General features: G+C 44.4%; 1 protein-coding gene and 1 long non-coding RNA gene across 5 annotated transcripts in view; both read left to right on the forward strand.

Moving 5' to 3' along the window:
* The window catches only part of PPP2R3A (protein phosphatase 2 regulatory subunit B''alpha), a 225828-nt gene extending 220751 nt beyond the window's left edge, over positions 1 to 5077 (forward strand). For all 4 annotated transcript variants that reach the window (XM_040427601.1, XM_040427602.1, XM_040427603.1 and 1 more), the window contains 4 exons: positions 727 to 902; positions 1009 to 1127; positions 2000 to 2106; positions 3376 to 5077. In XM_040427601.1, coding sequence (XP_040283535.1) covers positions 727 to 902; positions 1009 to 1127; positions 2000 to 2106; positions 3376 to 3472 — 499 coding nt within the window. In that variant the 3' untranslated portion in view covers positions 3473 to 5077. The remainder of the gene's footprint in view (positions 1 to 726; positions 903 to 1008; positions 1128 to 1999; positions 2107 to 3375) is intronic.
* LOC120997527 overlaps positions 1 to 18500 on the forward strand; it is a 1081373-nt gene that overhangs the window by 746484 nt on the left and 316389 nt on the right. The gene's annotated exons all lie outside the window — the stretch shown is intronic.

Raw genomic sequence — 18500 nt, forward strand, 5'->3', positions numbered from 1 at the left:
TGATGACCTATCCTTAGGATAAGTCATCCATATCAGATTGGCGGGGGTCCGACACCTGGCAACCCCACCGATCAGCTGTATGAAGGGAAGGTGCATGCAGTGTGCACGTGCCGTCTCTCTTCCTGCTCGCTGCTGCCATGTCTATGACAAGCAGGAAGAGAGACTGGAGACGGCACGCGCACAGTGCGTCTTCCCTTCATACAGTCGATGTGCGGGGGTCCGACAGCTGCATGAAAAGAAGGTGCTGATATTGATGACCCATCCTGAGTATAGGTGATCAATATTAAAAGCCCGGAGAACCCCTTTAAAGGTGTTGTTCACTCCCTTTATATTCATGGCCTATCCTCAGGATAGACCATCAGTATTTTAGTGGGAGTGGCCCGACACCCCCACTAGTTAGCTGCTCGGGAGTAGCTCTGGTGCCAGAACTACACAGTTCCATCCATTGTGTAGTGGACGGAGCTGGTTATTCACTCCAGCTGGGAGCAGTGCTGCAGTAACCAGCTCCGGAGCTACTCCCTAACACCTGATCAGTTGATATGCGGGCTGTTGGACCAGCACTGATCAGATATTGATGGCTTATCCTGAAGATAGGCCATCAATATAAAATAGTGTAAGTTGTTATACACAGAGTGATGGTGCAGAAAAAACGTAGGATCTATAAGAAAGGCCAAATTTTTTAATGTCATTGGTCTGATACCAAATCCTTGCAATACTTTGCTGTAGCATTGAGTACTGGTTCCGGTGCATGGACCTGGATGGAGACGGCGTGTTATCCATGTATGAACTGGAATACCTCTATGAAGAGCAGTGTGAGAAGATGGAAACTATGGGTATTGAGCCACTGCCCTTCCAGGATCTGTTGTGCCAGCTCTTAGACCTGGTAAAACCAGAAGTTGAAGGTACAGAGCATTCATATTATAATGTGTGAGATTATTGCTTAAAAGCTACTTACTTGTACTAATATGATTCTGAAATTGACTCCCTTTTTCTTGCTTTCCCTTTTAGGTCGAATCACTCTGAAAGACCTGAAACGCTGTAAAATGGCTCACATATTTTATGACACCTGCTTTAATCTCGAGAAGTACCTGGACCATGAACAAAGAGATCCTTTTGCACTGCAAAAGGTACCAACATCTAATTGTGTGTTCTGTCTTCATCCATCCACAATGAAGGGGGGGGGGGGGTGGTCTATGCTGCCTTGTAACGTACTGGTGATTAACTAAAAGGATAGGCTAACCGCTATATCTTATTATCACTGGCGGCGATAACTGATATTCATAGTGCGGTATATAAGGCTTAGCCTTTATGTTTAAGGAAATGTATCATCAGAAAATGACCTATCGTTTAATCAAGTGTTTGTTAAACTTATTTTTTATTTTATTTTTTTTGGTAAATCTCCTGAAATCCTGCATGCACAATAAGTGATGGTCACGTCTTATCTACTCCCCCACCCTGCACAATGACACATGAGCATGTCCACTAGTACGATTTCCTATAAATGCCAATGGACATTTACAGTCTACAGGTTCCTTTGGTCCATGGGATTGCTGTAAAGCATTACGTGAATTCAAATAACAGAAGCTGAGGCAATCTAATTATGTACAGAAAACAGAATGAAAAAAATTACAGTCAGAAAAAAATGTAGGTGCTGGTCCAGGCTCTGGAACCTCCGCCACCATTTTCTAAAATGAGGCTCCCCAAATCTGTCTTCAGTTTAGAACTATTTCTAAATGGTAAGAAGCCCCAAACATAGTCTAAAGGAAAGGTCTGTCTAGCGGTGGCCCCCCCCTTATAATACTGCATGGTAATAGTGGTGACAAATGCTTAAAGGCGGGTTCACGTCACGTTTTTCCCATCCGTTTGACGTATGCGTTGGGGGAAAAAATTATACATTAGCGCAGTGGCAATTACACAAAGATTACAGAAACATTTTGGAAAACCTCCTACAATATTCTGTGCTCCTGATTCACGTCCCCCATCCTCGCTCTCTCTGCAGGATGTTGACAGTGAAACACCGGAGCCATCAGACTGGGACAGATATGCGGCTGAAGAATACGAGATCCTGGTCGCTGAGGAAACTGCCACTGAGCATTTACAAGAGGGGTGAGTGCCTATAAGTGTCTGTAAACGAGGACTACATGTTTTGTACTTTTTTACTTGTCCAAGTCTGCATGCTGCGATTACGGTTTGTACCACAAATGGTGATATCTAAAGATGCCATGATTGACGTACGGCCCACAATGAGGTTAGGTTGCCCTTCCTGCTGATACTGTATTGGCCGCGTAGCACTAGTCACGCCTATCCCTTTATATACATGACGTACACATTGGTCTAGGTGTGGCTCCATTGGAATAAATACATCAGAAGTTCATGGTCGTTGTAAGGAACCTTGATTTGTCTGTTTCAAATTATTATTATTATTAGGAAATAGTTTTTACTTAAATTCCAGAATATACTGTAAATACTTAAAAGGGTTATCCGACTTTTTGATCTGATCAGGGGGTGAATGGGGCTGAGCTGCACCCCTAGGCCATGTCACCGATGGTTGTGACCTCACTCGCCTATGGTAAGCAGCAATATGGCATTGGCGCTTAGAGGAGCTCCGGTGCCTTCTCAAACATCTGATCGGCGGGAGTCCCGGGTGTCAGACCCTCACCAATCAGATGGTGATAACCTATCCAGAGGATAGCTCATCAGTTCTGTACAAGGCAAAGGCTGTAGGGAGACTTGATGGGAATCGGTCACTTGGTATGGGGCCACTAAACCACCAGCTGCTATGTAGCCATTCCATATCAAACCATCCATCTCTGCAAAGTATAGTAAATGAAGATCTAACCTACCAGAAGAGGAGTCCGGGACTCCTGTGTAGTGGGATTGGCCAGTGAATCGAGGTGTACCGTCCTCCGCTTCATCGGCACAGGCATCCCAGTCGCATCTCCCAATAGGTTAGATTATTATTTGCTGTTCTCTGCAGAAACTTGGTTTGATAGGGGCAGGTTTAGGAGCGCAAACCTCAGCTGCCTATTGGCGTACTAGTGCTTTAATGGCCCCTAACCAGGTGGTAGGTGCCCTTTAGCGCAGCCATGTGTATGCAAATAATGATTGCTAGCTTTATCAATATCTGATTGTCATGAGATTTAAGATTACTAGACCCTGCGCCATTTTTGTCCATGCACTGTCTGGTATTGCAGCTCGACCCCTAAAATTTGAATGGGGTCAGGCAAGGCAAAGAACATGGCAAGAAGGTGCTCCAGTGGGGATTTGGCAGTCAGACATGTATCTATCACATATGCTTGCCATAGGCCATCAGTTGGCTCACAACCCCTGTTACTAACAGAGCAGGTAATGTTATATTCTGTTTGCTGCTGACAGGTCGTTTGAAGATGACTACGATGGGGACGAAATCATTGCTGCTCCCGAAATCAACAATAAGATGGATAAATTGGTCATCTCTGACCTGACGGCGTGAGACGGCGCCTGCACCTGCCACTGGACAATCAGACTGACCAGTATTTATGGACTGAGCCCTGGTCACCAGAAGACTTTCAGGGGGAAATAATATATAAATATATTTTTTATGATTATTTTGTGAAGAGAATTGCTTTTGCTTTTTGTAAAAAGCGCAATAACATAAGTTCTGCGTATATTTGACCGCGCTGTGTGTGGGCGTGCACGAGTTTGCTGACAAATGAACAGAAAGCCATTTATGTGCAATATGTCTTAAATAAGGGACCTTGTGTATCCACGCCAGTGCAGAGGAGGACTGGAGAGGTTAACGGAAGCAACCAATCACACTCCAGCTCTCATCTCCTAACCTTTACTGGAATGGTGAAAGCAGGAATCTGGTTGGCTGCTGTGTGTAACCGCTCCTGGCCTCTTCCAGTGTGAATACATGTGGGCCTTTGTGTTCATTGTAGAGAAATGACCTGATGTAATTGTATTTAATCACTGCCTTTACCCAACTCGTATCTGTACGCTGCCGATGCACAGAACCAAAGCTCCACTGTCCGTAAATCAGGAAACCTCCATTAAGTATATGCATGGAGTCCAGTATTTCTATTTATCACAGGTTTCCAGTATTCTTTATAATGTGTATAATTCATACCTATCTCTATACTGTGTAAATATGTGTAAGAGGAACAGAATGGAATAATCATGCAAAATTATTACAAGGGTTACCTATAATGATGAGAATGGCAAAGCATTCTGGGACATGGGACAACTACTGAAGAGCAGCATTGGAAACCATATAAAGATGTAGCAGAGTTGAGCTAATAAAGGCACTATGGTAGTGCTGTCTGTGGCATAATAATATGACGCCCTCTGATGTCCATTTGCCCTAATATGATTATATAGGTGGGCACGTAGGGCTAATGAGCTGGGTGCAGTCCCTCTCTGAGTGGGGCACTCAATAGAAGTAGCTTCTGTCCTGGGTGTCAAGGAAGGACCATAGCCTCTGCAGTTTTATGGAGAAGACTCCGCCTGCAGGAGAAGACACTATATTGTTAGCTGCCAGAGGGGGAAGAAGACTGATTCACCTCAGAAGATGCCACCAGCAGCACAGCATCAAGGGGAAAACATGGAAGCACAAATTTATGAATAAGGTGCCTGTGGCATGACACTGATCAGTGGGATAATCCCTCTAGTAAATATCTTACGGGCGATCACCTGTATAATGAGGATGCGGCTCCCTTATAATGTGTCTTCTCCAGTGAATTAAACTATATGACCACATTTTCTGAATATACTTTCTATCGGTTAGCCCTGCTGAGAACAATCACTGCCCTTACACCCGGGTGCCAGTGCTGACCACCAGCAAGTCCCAGAATGCTCAGTCACTAGATACCATGTCTCTTACAGTTAAATACATGCAGGATCCCTGTGTATAAAGCACTTTTAGGGAATTTTATGTCGCCCATTCATACTATGCCACCTCTCTCTCCCCTGCCTTGTCTGTTACTTCTCTTGTTTGATCCTTCCTGGGATGTGCCTTCATTCTTTGTAGACAAATATATCAGTTCAGAGTTTTAGTTTTGTAAGTAGTGTATATATATTAAAAATGAGTGGTACCTAATGCTGTATCATCAACCATCTCTTATTGTTACCAAGCTTATGAGGCGGGTGCAATAGCCATGCTGCCAGCTTATGAGGCGGGTATCATAGCCATGCTGCCAGCTTATGAGGCGGGTGCCATAGCCATGCTGCCAGCTTATGAGGCGGGTGCCATAGCCATGCTGCCAGCTTATGGGGCGGGTGCCATAGCCATGCTGCCAGCTTATGGGGCGGGTGCCATAGCCATGCTGCCAGCTTATGAGGCGGGTGCCATAGCCATCCTGCCAGCTTATGAGGCGGGTGCCATAGCCTTGCTGCCAGTTTATGAGGTGGGTTCCATAGCCATTCTGCCAGCGGTTATGGCATCCATCTTAGCACCGCAGGTTAAGCTACAAACACTGGATCCTTATCTCTGAAACATTTTTGCAGGGATGAGACTCTCCCAACTAAGGGCACTTTCACACTAGCGTTTTTCTTTTCCGGCAATGGGTTCCGTCATAGGGGCTCAATACCGGAAAAGAACTGATCAGTTTTATCCCCATGCATTCTGAATGGAGAAAAATCCGTTCAGGATGCATCAGGATGTCTTCAGTTCAGTCACTGAACGGCATTTTGGATGGCGCAAATACCGCAGCATGCTGCGGTATTACCTCCGTCCAAAATTCCGGATCAATTGCCGGATCCGGCATTAATTTACATGGAAATGTATTGGTGCCGGATCCGGCATTAAAAATAGCACAATTGCGCAGACCGGTAAAAATGTGAAAAAAATATATATAATGGATCCGCTTCTCCAGATGATATCCGGAGAGACGGATCCGTTCTTGCAATGCATTTGTAAGACGGATCCGCATCAATGTCCGTCTACAAATGCTGTCCGTTTACATGCAGATTGCCGGATCCGGCAGGCAGTTTCGGCGACCGAACGGCTTGCCTGATCACTCTGCCGCAAGTGTGAAAGCAGCCTTACTTAGGCCATGGTCACATTTTGCTTTTGGCCTCTTTAAATTAAATGTTGGGAAAAACTCTCAGAAATGGAAGCTCTGACAGAGGCCTAAGGGTATACGCACATGGCAGTGTAGTATACGGATTTTCCTGTGGTTTTCGCTGCCTTTCCACACCAAATCTACAACAAAAAATTTGTATGTGTTACTGATTTTGTTATGGATTTTTTAATGTACATCTGCCCCAGATCTTACCGTTTGCATTGCAAAGGGTGAAATCTGCCCTGGACATCCATGCAAACAATTGATATTGCTAATCTATACTTAAGTGATGTTGTGTTACACTGCACAAAAAAGTGCAATACGCCCTGTGTGCATATACTCTAACACTGGCATCTATTTAATAGATATCTTGTCAAAAGCTGTTGAAAAAGGTTATGATGTGTATGTCTAATGGATGGCTACAATGGATCCCACACAGTGGCATCTGTCACCTATCGGTTAGGCTACTTTCACACTTGTGTTATAAATTAAAATTAATGTCACAGTGGCTCTCCTATCTCAGGCTTCTGGATTAAGGTGCTCTATCCCAGGCGCACCCAAATCCCCAATATTAAGTATCTAATATATATTTAATAGTATGGATGGCACTCTTTCCTCTGGTGTACCATGGAAAAGACTATCTGGTATGATCAAATGTGTAAATTACAATAAATTTACATTTGATCATACCAGATAGTCTTTTCCATGCTACACCAGAGGAAAGAGTGCCATCCATACTATTAAATATACTTTCACACTTGCGTTGTTAATTCCGGTATTGAGATCCGGCAGACGATTTCTATACCGGAAACAAACGGATCCGTTCTGATTTTGCGCTTCAGGATGCATCCGTTCCATTAGGATGCATTTGTCTGAAATTAAAACAGAAAAAATTGACCCGTCATTAAATACATTGCAAGTCAATGGGTGACCCGTTTTTAAAAAAAATCTGATCCGTCACCATTGACTTGCATTGTTTTCAGTGCCGGGTCCGTTTTTTTTCTGTTTTTATGACCGGCACAAAACCGCAGCTTGTAGCGGTTTTGTTTCCGGTCACAAAACAGAATGCAGATGGATCAGAAGACATCCTGAAAAAATCTCTTTCCATTCAGAATGCAGGAGGACTAAACAGAAAAGTTTTTTTCCGGTATTGAAATCCTCTGCCGGATCTCAATACCGGAAAACAACAACACAAGTGTGAAAGAAGCCTTACCATGTTAAAAAGAAAGTATAACGTTATATGTTTATTTTTTACATCTACCAGCCAGGAGGATGTCGAAAGAACTCTCTTTTGGCCTCCCTATGGATACGATCAGCATGTACAGCTGGAGAACACACTAAACAAGGCAATGTGAACCCAGCCGTACTCCACAAATCTCAAGCTACAAGTTTTAGATAAAGAATACAATTGTTATATACAGGTTTAGGGGTTTGATATTATCTCATAGCAACAATCAACCAATGTAATATACCGCCAAGACCTCCCGTATAAGTGATATATATAGTGACGACATGTACTCAGATATTACATGACATTATCAGAATGATGGGTCAATTTCTTAACACTGTACAGATGCTTAGTAACCCACAGCGACTAGACGTTACCCTCCTGCCTGTGACTTCAGGGATAAATCGGATGTGACGCTTACATGCAGTATTAGTTTGCCCCCCCTAAAAGCTGGTCAGGGATTACTGTCAACCACATAAAGTACTATTGTATGACTAGTCACGTGTCTTCACAGTAGTTCGGGTTTAATAGACCGCTGAACCTGATGTAGGGAACTCTGCCTGAATCAGTGCGTGTTTCATATCCCTGCTCGTGGAGACTACAATTCATATTGTATCTAGGGTACTGACATTTTTCTATAAAAGCCACACATGAGAAGTTATGCATGCTGATATTTGTAGTGTTGTGCCTTTCTAAATGATTTTCTGTAGGTCTGTATATCCTGTGTTCTAGTCTCCTGCACCAGGATACATCATTTATGTGATTTCCCTCAGGCTTAGCCATGGGGAGCAGGCACACTCTTTGTATAATTGTAATTGACCTGCAGGGGGCAGTAGAGCATGCTGGATTAACTGGCTGCTTCTGTGTGAACCATGTTCATAGCTCTGCAGTATAGCAAGTTTTGGCTATACACTAAATGTTGTTGTTTTTTGTCACATGGTTAAAATTTTAATCATTAAGACTCCCATTGTCATTGACTAGGACAGGGATCAGCAACCTCTGGCACTCCAGCTGTTGTGAAACTACAACTCCCAGCATGCTTCATTAACTTCAAGGAGAGCTCTGAGAATAGTGAAGCAAGTGTGCATTCTGGGAATTGTAGTTTCACCACAGCTTGACTGCCGAAGGTTGCTGATCCCTGGACTAAGATTTGCCAAATTTGGGTTGCTGGTCCTTAATATATTCAAATCAGAATCCTTGACTGCAGATGCAGCGATTTTTCTGCATCGGCTGCTATTACCGTATATGTATACGCTACCATAGCTTACATTCAGGATAACCCCAAACGTTGACGGAAGACCCCATCTATGCAGAAATTAGTTGGGTTTTGCTCATATGGAAAATTCTGTTGTGAAATGACTGACAAACTTTTTAGTATGTCTTAAGCAGAGCTGAAATCAGTGGTCTGATTTTTTTCTGCTGTGCTACACCATGCAGAGGCATACTTTAAAAGAAAATAAAGCTATACCGTGTAGGATACTTAAATTTTTAGTATGGAAGACGTATGCCAGGTGCAAAGACAAAAACAGAAGTTAGACAGGTCATCCTAATGCACAGATGCACTTTGCAATGGCTGAAAATCAGTCTCTGCCAGGATACAGCTGCAACACCTGGACTCCCAAGGTTGCACTGAACGTAGAACACCATAGAACTTTATGGTGATGTAGTTTGGTTCAGTTTTGCATCCTTAACAGAGGATAAAATGCGGTCAAGACCGAACTGAAATTTTCTCTGAATTAGTAAATTGTTGTAATAAAGGGGTTATCTAACAGAAATAATAATCACCTATCCATTGCAGCTCCATTTCCTACACAGGGAACTCACGGACCTCTGTTTTGGAGATCACTGGGGGTTCCAGTTCCAGCGGTTGGAATCCCAGCTATCATGAATGTGACCAAAAATCAGACCAACAAAACACTTCTCAGCCCATACCTGTATGGCTGTACGCTCCAAGTGCACAGATTTATCCTATGTAATCATTCATCACACTTCCTGAAAGACTGCAGCTAAGAAAATATGCAGAATTTTGAAAGCTTGCATACAAACAGAAAAATACACGCATACACGCTGACCTTCTTTTCATGGCTTTATTTCCCATCCTGAGAATAGGTTAACAAATTTAAAAGACCGAACTACCCCTTTAAATCTTAGGACTGAAGTAGTGTTCTCTTGAGAAGGCACAGCTCTTTGGAAAAATAACTATTTGGCTGGAGCTACAAGGCAATCTAGCCTGCAGGCAGCAGTTTTGTGTCCGTCTCCAAAGCGGAATGGAGACTGAACTGATGCAAACTGAACAGATCCTTTTCCATTCAGAATGCATTAGAGCAAAACTGATCCATTTTGGACCTGAACGGATCTCACGCAGCGTCACGACACATGTTTACATATACATACACCATATACACTCACCTAAAGAATTATTAGGAACACCATAATAATACGGTGTTGGACCCCCTTTTGCCTTCAGAACTGCCTTAATTCTACGTGGCATTGATTCAACAAGGTGCTGATAGCATTCTTTAGAAATGTTGGCCCATATTGATAGGATAGCATCTTGCAGGTGATGGAGATTTGAGGGATGCACATCCAGGGCACAAAGCTCCCGTTCCACCACATCCCAAAGATGCTCTATTGGGTTGAGATCTGGTGACTGTGGGGGCCATTTTAGTACAGTGAACTCATTGTCATGTTCAAGAAACCAATTTGAAATGATTCGAGCTTTGTGACATGGTGCATTATCCTGCTGGAAGTAGCCATCAGAGGATGGATACATGTTCTCATTCTGTTTACGCCAAATTCGGACTCTACCATTTGAATGTCTCAACAGAAATCGAGACTCATCAGACCAGGCAACATTTTTCCAGTCTTCAACAGTCCAATTTTGGTGAGCTCGTGCAAATTGTAGCCTCTTTTTCCTATTTGTAGTGGAGATGAGTGGTTACCGGTGGGGTCTTCTGCTGTTGTAGCCCATCCGCCTCAAGGTTGTGCGTGTTGTGGCTTCACAAATGCTTTGCTGCATACCTCGGTTGTAACGAGTGGTTATTTCAGTCCATGTTGCTCTTCTATCAGCTTGAATCAGTCGGCCCATTCTCCTCTGACCTCTAGCATCCACAAGGCATTTTCGCCCACAGGACTGCCGCATACTGGATGTTTTTCCCTTTTCACACCATTCTTTGTAAACCCTAGAAATGGTTGTGCGTGAAAATCCCAGTAACTGAGCAGATTGTGAAATACTCAGACCGGCCCGTCTGGCACCAACAACCATGCCACGCTCAAAATTGCTTAAATCACCTTTCTTTCCCATTCTGACATTCAGTTTGGAGTTCAGGAGATTGTCTTGACCAGGACCACACCCCTAAATGCATGGAAGCAACTGCCATGTGATTGGTTGACTAGATAATTGCATTAATGAGAAATAGAACAGGTGTTCCTAATAATTCTTTAGGTGAGTGTATATATGCAACACACATAAATACACCATATACATTTTGGCTATCTGTGGAACTCCTAAGTAAACTAATGAAGTAGCTGCATGGAAGCCTGACTGGTTGCTCTGTTCATTTTGGGGGGGCCCCACTGATCTAATAGTTATCCCTTCTGCTGTGGATAGGGGATAATTTCACATAACCGGAATACCCATTTAATGAAAACCTTGGACAGCCATGTGCTGATGCCTATTAGGCCTTTACTGTGGTGGATGCAATCAACCAAATCTGACTAAACCCTCACACTGATGTTAAAATTAGGCTTTAGCCAATATATCCTTATATTAAAGTGAGTCTTTCACCTAAAATCACCATTATAGAACACTAACATCAGGATCTCCATTACATTCCCCATATTAGAATACTACCTTCCATATTGCTGTCCATCGTCGATTTAATCAGAAAAACACTTTTATTCAATATGTTAATTAGCTTTTGAAGGTGCCCAGGCCCCTCGTCGCTCTGGCCCGCCGTAGGTTCTTCTGATTATGTCCTCCTCGTAGTGAGAAATCGAGTGCCAGCGCCGTTCAACAGATTTGCCGCACGTGCACACTTCATTCCCCATTATGGGCAGAGGCACAAGAGCGTTTAATGCGCATGTGCCAGACCGTACATCCCGATCTAGCCGCCCTTGTGCCTCTGCCCATAATGGGGAATGAAGTGCGCAGGCGCGGCGAATCTGTCGAACGGCGCTGGATTTCTCACTAAGAGGAGGACGTAATCAGAAGAACCTAGGGCGGGCCCGAGGGGTGAAAGGGGAGGGGTTTCGTATGAAAAGCGTCCAGGGGCCTGGGCACCTTCAGAAGCTAATTAACATATTGAATAAAAGTGTTTTTCTGATTAAATCGGCGATGGACAGCAATATGGAAGGTAGAATTCTAATATGGGGGAATGTAATGGAGATCCTGATGTTAGTGTTCTATAATGGTGATTTTAGGTAAAAGACTCCCTTTAATATAAGGATATATTGGCTAAAGTCTCATTTTAACATCAGTGTGAGGGTTTAGTCAGATTTGGTTGATTGCATCCACCACAGTAATGCACCTATTCTTGTAAATGTTTATTTAATTTGGTCTAGTGCAGTGATGGGCAAACTGTGGCTCTCCAGCTGTTGTAAAACTACAAATCCCATCATGCCCTGCTGTAGGCTGATAGCTGTAGGCAGACTGGGAGTTGTAGTTTTACAACAGCTGGAGAACCGTAGTTTGCCCATCCCTGGTCTAGGGTAATGCCTAATCTGAAGTCGCTTCGTTCAAAACTTCGGAATAATACTGAACGGAGATCCGTCTCCATACAGTATTAGGGCTTGTTCACACGAACGTGTGATGCCTCTTTCCGTATTGTTGACCGCATTTGCGGATCCGCAATACACTGGCACTGTTCCGTGGCCATTCTGCATCATGAATGGGTCTGCAAATCCAGAGATGCGAAACGGAACACTTTCTGGGGTTCCGTTCCGTGCTTCCGCACCGCAAAAAGGAGCGGAACGGAAGTATCGCGGATCCATTCAAGTGAATGGGTCTGCGATCCCCATGCGCCTGCCACACGGACGGTGCCCATGCATTGCGGGCCGCAATTTGTGGTCCACAGCACGGGCTTCACAAGTTCGTGTGAACGAGCCCTTAGTAAGTTATACGCGAAGTCGCGCGTGATTTCATTGAATAACTTGGGTACTTAATTTTTAAAGTGTAAAACCACTTTAAAACTTGAAACCGAACTTGGGTTCATTTCCAAGGTACTAGTAATGGTGTTAATCTGCTACATTAATCATAACCCTCAATGCCATTTGCTATTAGATATGTATCTAGGGGGAGATTTATCAAAACTGGTGTAAAGTAGAACTGGCCCATAGCAACCAATCAGATTCCACCTTTCATTTTTCAGAGCTCCTTTGGAAAATGAAAGCTGGAATCTGATTGGTTGCTTTGGGCAGCTAAGCCAGTTCTACTTTACACCAGTTTTGATAGATCTCCCCCCTAGTGCTTTTTTAAATGCTGACATAGTATCTAGGGATAGGTCATTTTATAGTCTGATTACTCTAAAGGTCCCCATATACAGAATATTGTTGGTCTAACCTGCAAGGGGAGATTTATCAAAACTGGCGTTTCTACCGCCAGTTTTGATCTCAAGTGTGATGGTGCGCCAAAATTAACATGCCACCTAATGCCTCATTCACATTTCTATGTCAGTGTCACATCCGTAAAAAAAAAAGGCATACGTGTTTTGTCCGTGAAGGATCCGTGGTTGGTCCGTGTGCATGGGATTTCAACACGTAATCCAACACGGCTGGATTTCTTGTGACTGCCGTGGCGATCCGATTAATTTCTATGGGATCACCCCTTCTCAGCGATCCTGGCCGCGACAGGTGTCGCATAACCAGTTTCGCCGTGTAGCCCTTGCCTAAGTTAACTTAATTTAACGTTTCTAAATATCTGGGTTTTAGTAGCCCCCTTTTGTAGGACCTTAGTGAATATTATATTGAAACTCACAATATTAGGGCTCATGCACACGATCGTTGGGTGTTTTGAATTTGTGGACCCGCAAAACACGGATACCGGCTGTGTGGATTCCGCATTTTGTGAAACGGAAGGGCCAGCCCCTAATAGAACAGTCCTATCCTTGTCTGTAATGTGGACAATAATAGGACAGGTTCTATTTTTTTTTGCAGAACGGCCACACGGACATGAAATGCACAGTCATTTCAGTTTTTTTGCAGCCCTATTGAAGTGAATGGTTCCACATATGGACCACAAAAAAAAAAAAAACTGAATGGACAAGGAAAAAAAAATACGTTTGTGTGCATGAACCCTTATGGTCGCTGTTGCCAAGTACTCTTGGACCTGCATATCTGGTATTTTATGTGGTATGTTTGACAAGAGCAGATCCAGCAAATTATCTCCTCTGGTCGGTTCCTGGTCAGCTGTGAGAAGGGATTGTCTTGAATTGTGGATAAAAGCCTAAAAGGAACCTGTAATCATGAAAATACAGTGTAATCTACAGGTAGCAGGTTATAGAGCAGGAGGAGCTGAGCAGATTGATATATAGATGTATGGTAAAAGATTGAGTAAAACTGGTAATTTTTACATTTATATTCAAGTTCATTCTGGTCTTTGAAGTCCAGGAGGCGGTCCTATTAGTGATTGACAGCCTTCCCTCTATGACTGTGTATACAGAGAGAGCTGTCAATCACTGATAGGACCGCCTCCTGGACTTCAAAGCCCAGAATGAACTTGAAAATAAATGTATAAATTAACGGTTTTACTCAATCTTTTACTATAAATCTATATATCAATCTGCTCAGCTACAGAGATTCCACTGCATTTTTATGGTGACAGGTTACATTTAAAGGGGTTTTGCCACTTTAGCAAATAGCATTTATTATGCAGAGAAAGTTTCCAGGGTTACGACCACCCTGCAGTCCATCAGCGGTGCCTGTGCTTGTACACTATAGAAAATGCCCCATGTGGCATTACCCCTCCAACACCCTGCTTCTGTCTGTATATGCAATAACCATGTCATATTATGCCTTTATTCCTGGTCCTTCTTCCAATGCATTAGTGTTTGTTCATGTAATAACCTGGTGCCCCAGCGGGTGGCAGCATACTTGGCAGTGCTACTCTACAGAGGGTGGAACCTGGCTTTCCAGCTCTCTTATACTCTCCTCCAATGAGAAAATACGATCTAGTTACAACTGTACTCCATGATGTAGGGAGAAAAGCAGATGCTCGTCCCTGTGGGACTGAGCTCTCCCTAAAAGCCAGCCAGGACAAGAAGTTCCTAGGATCACAGTGAGAGACAGACTTAGAACAGCAGCATCAAGCAGAAAGGAAAGCATTCCTATTTAATATTGCTGACATAGCAGAGCTGAGAGAGTACACTACAGATTCAGCAAAGAGAAGTTTGTTTTCCTGCCAAAGTCCTGCTAAAACTTGTTGGAAACCAAGACAAGTTCTGTGGATTGTTTGGATTACAGTTTATTACAAGTAAAAGCAATTGTTCGACGTTTAACCAAGTCTGGACTCAACTTTATTTCTACACTTTCCAAGTTAACTACCCCTTTTGCACTGTTTCGGACGACCATGTCTGGGATCTAACCGTATCCAGGTAAGGAGCACTGTGACACGTGCAACACAACATCTTCAGGGATATTTTGGCCACTTCTACACCACCCTGGCAATCCTACACCTGGGTACCAACAGTTCACTTAAAGGGAGCCTTGTGCTTCCATTGCTGGAAGGCAACTGGCGTCACGACTACTTACTCTAACAGAGGGACATATAATCGTAAAAACCTTTTAAAGGGTAAGGGATACCCCAAACGCTGAAACCGTCCGTTGCATCATTTGGCATCACGAACAGGATTCTGTGTGCAATATAAATATAAAGCCTACATGATTTACAAAAAAAAAAAAAAACTTTAAAAGTGACTTTATTGAATTTACCGTGGAGCGGCAGGCACAAATCTGTGCACACCGGGACCCGAGGGGTTAATCAGCCATCTTTAACCTTGATGACACCGCTTCTTCTCTAGTCCAGAAGCGGGAAAGACAAGAAACGGCCCCTCCACAGTGCGAAAATACAGCCCTGCCTACAGGGAGCGACTTCACAGTAAAGAGAAGGGAAGTGGCAGCTTCGCCCCCAAAGCTTCATCTTCAGCTCACGCCAGCACCAGGGAAGACTAAGGAAATCGACGGCGCCCTTACAGGAAGTGAAGCGGCGGCCATCTTGGAAAAGGTTGAATGCAGTTCTCTCTTCACCGGATCCTGGGAAACTCCGTCCAGAAATCTGAGTGAGTACTACTGCAGCCACCATACCTCATGCCTCTTACTATGCCATATTACTTTGGAGCACCCTGGCTCCCACGTTACACAGGAGAATCCAATTCACTCAGGGAATTCTGCGATAAAATGCTGGCTACGTTTAAGCTATATCCAGTATCTCAGGACCAGAAAGTGGAAATCCTGATTGGTCAGTAACAGGCTGTGCTCCGAGAGGTCAAGTCGTGGCCCCAGCTAGAGCGAAAAACAGCTGAGCAGATCCTAGACCGACTCAGTACCACCTTTGACACTAGGACCGCCTCTGAACTGAAGATGCATTTCTTTGGGAAACGACAGCAGTCCACAGAGTCATTAAGAGACTTTTCCCTATCCCTGCAAGAAGCTCTGTGGGCAGTTATCCAGCTAGATGCCCATGAAGCTGAGGAACAAGATCAGACCCTCAGGGAGCAGTTTATCGAAGGTGTCCTTGACGAACCTCTCAAATGTCAGCTGAAAATGCTGTCGGTTCAGCACCCGGATATCCCGTTCCTAGATTTTAAGGAGCTTGCTATTGGCATCCTGGGAGAAAATCACCACTATGAACCACCTGAAGATAGAAAGGCCTAGCCCGTCTTGCGATCCGCTGCCCACGGCCAGATAGCGGAGTGTGAGGCCCAGACACCTGTCCCAGATGCTGTGGCAGCCCTGACTGCCCAAGTTACCCTCCTAGCTGAGAATATGGAGAGAATGAGGAAGCAGCTAGAGTGACTGGAACAGCAGCCCCGGGCCAAGGAAAGAAACAGTTACACCCACTAACCGTCCTCCACCCGGTCCGCGAGAGGATTGACGTCGACCGATTGGTGGGTTGTCAAGCCCTCGGCATCGACATACCGGGAAACCAAATGACGAGATATGTGGGAGGCCGCCCTGTGATTGAAGTTAGCATCAAGTAACTACCATCCGCCGATCAGCATTCAAAATATGCCGGAAAGGAGCCCAGTTGACACAGCATCCAAAATCCTGGATCCACATCAGAGCTACTAACGGCCAAACGGTACCCGTCCTAGGTTATTGGGAACCCACCTTACGGATCAAAGATACCAAACTCCTACACCATGGAGTAGTGGTGATCCAAGTTCCAGATGACGATGAAGAACCTGTCGTCCTTGGGATGAATGTAATCGGGAACGGTTACACTGAAGTGCAAGAAGCCTTGAAGAAAACTCTACTAACGGCACCCAGTGCGACTCAACGTGTCATCAGCCAGACCCTCCAAGTGCTAACCGCTAAACAAAAATTCAGTAACCAACAGGGAGAAATCTGCTGCGTTTGCATCAACGATGCTCAACCTATTAGACTTCAACCTGGAGCAGAGACCCTGATATGGTGCCGAGCTTGCATCGGGGTCCGAGGTCAGGATTACCAGGCCCTTGTGGAGCCCATACAATTACAAGATCACCCTCTTGTCTGAGTCGCCAGAAGCCTGGTCACTGTGTCACGTGGTAGAGTACCCATCCGCTTGGTCAATCTAAGTGATGAAACTGTGGAACTAAATAAATATTATCCAGTGGCGAGTCTACGTCACGTCCGTCTACAAGACGTCCTGGATTCCCCTACTGCTGCTGCACAGCAATCGCTTCAAACGGCGGATGCATCCAAAAATCCGTCTGAACAACCTTGGTGGGCCAAACTACACATTGGAGATGCCACCACCTCTGCCAAACAACCCAAAGATGTGTTGGACTTAGCCAAGGAGCACCACCAAGTCTTCAGTAAACACCCCTTGGACTATTGTCAAACGAGCGTAATAAAACACACTATTCCCACTGGCACTCAACCTCCAATCAAAGAAAGATATAGTCCAGTGCCTCCTGCCCTATACCAGCAGGTGAAGAAGATGGTTCAGGACATAAACAGCTAATGTCATCCAGGATAGTCACAGCCCCTGAGCTGACCCTTTGGTCCTGGTAAAGAAGGATGGACCCATACGTTTCTGCGTGGATTATCACAAAATTAACAACATTACGCACAAGGACGCGTACCCCCTTCCACGAATTAAAGAGTCTCTAGCAGCCCTGGGATCTGCTGCTTATTTCTCAACCCTGGATCTAACCAGTGACTATTGGCAAGTCCCCATGGCGCCCGAAGATAAGGAGAAAACAGCCTTCACTGCCCCAATGGGTCTGTTTGAGTTCAACTACATGCCGTTTTGGCTGTGCAACGCCCCTGAAACATTTCACAGACTCGTGGAAAGATGCCATGGACACAAAAACTTCCAATCCGTATTGCTGTACTTGGATGATGTGATCGTCTACTCCAAGACTTATGAAAAGCATTTACAGCATTTAGCAGATGTATTTCAGACTCTGGCTCAACATGGATTGAAATTCAAACCATCAAAGTGTAACTTGTTGAAACCCCAAGTGAAATATCTGGGACATGTTGTAAGTGCGGAAGGCATGAAACCGGACCCTGATAAGATAGCAGCAGTACAAAACTGGCCCACTCCTAAGACCGTCAAAGAGGTCAAGAGCTTCCTCGGATTTGCAAGTTACTATCAGAGATTTATCCCACACTTCGCTCAAATTGCGGAGCCCATCGAGGAGCTTTTGAAAGTCATCCCAAAGGCGGTCAGAATAAAATACCTGTGGAGTCGAATGAAAAGCAAGAGATTGCTTTCCAACTGCTAAAAGAAAAACTCACTGAACCTGGGCTACCCTGACTATAGCCTGCCATTCAGTCTCTATACGGACGCTAGTAAAAAAAAGGGTTAGGAGTCGTATTATCTCAGACTCAAGCCGGGACCGAAAGAATCATTGCCTACGCCAGCAGATCTTTACGAGAATCGGAGCGGAAAGACCACAATTATAGCTCCTTCAAACTGGCATTCCTGGCCTTGGTATGGGCTGAAACTGAGAAGTTCAAGGATTATCTAGTAGCCACACCTTTCACCGTCTATACCGATAATAATCCACTGGCTCATTTGAACA

This window comes from Bufo bufo, chromosome 4, assembly GCF_905171765.1.
Source record: "Bufo bufo chromosome 4, aBufBuf1.1, whole genome shotgun sequence".
Lineage (NCBI taxonomy): Eukaryota > Metazoa > Chordata > Amphibia > Anura > Bufonidae > Bufo > Bufo bufo.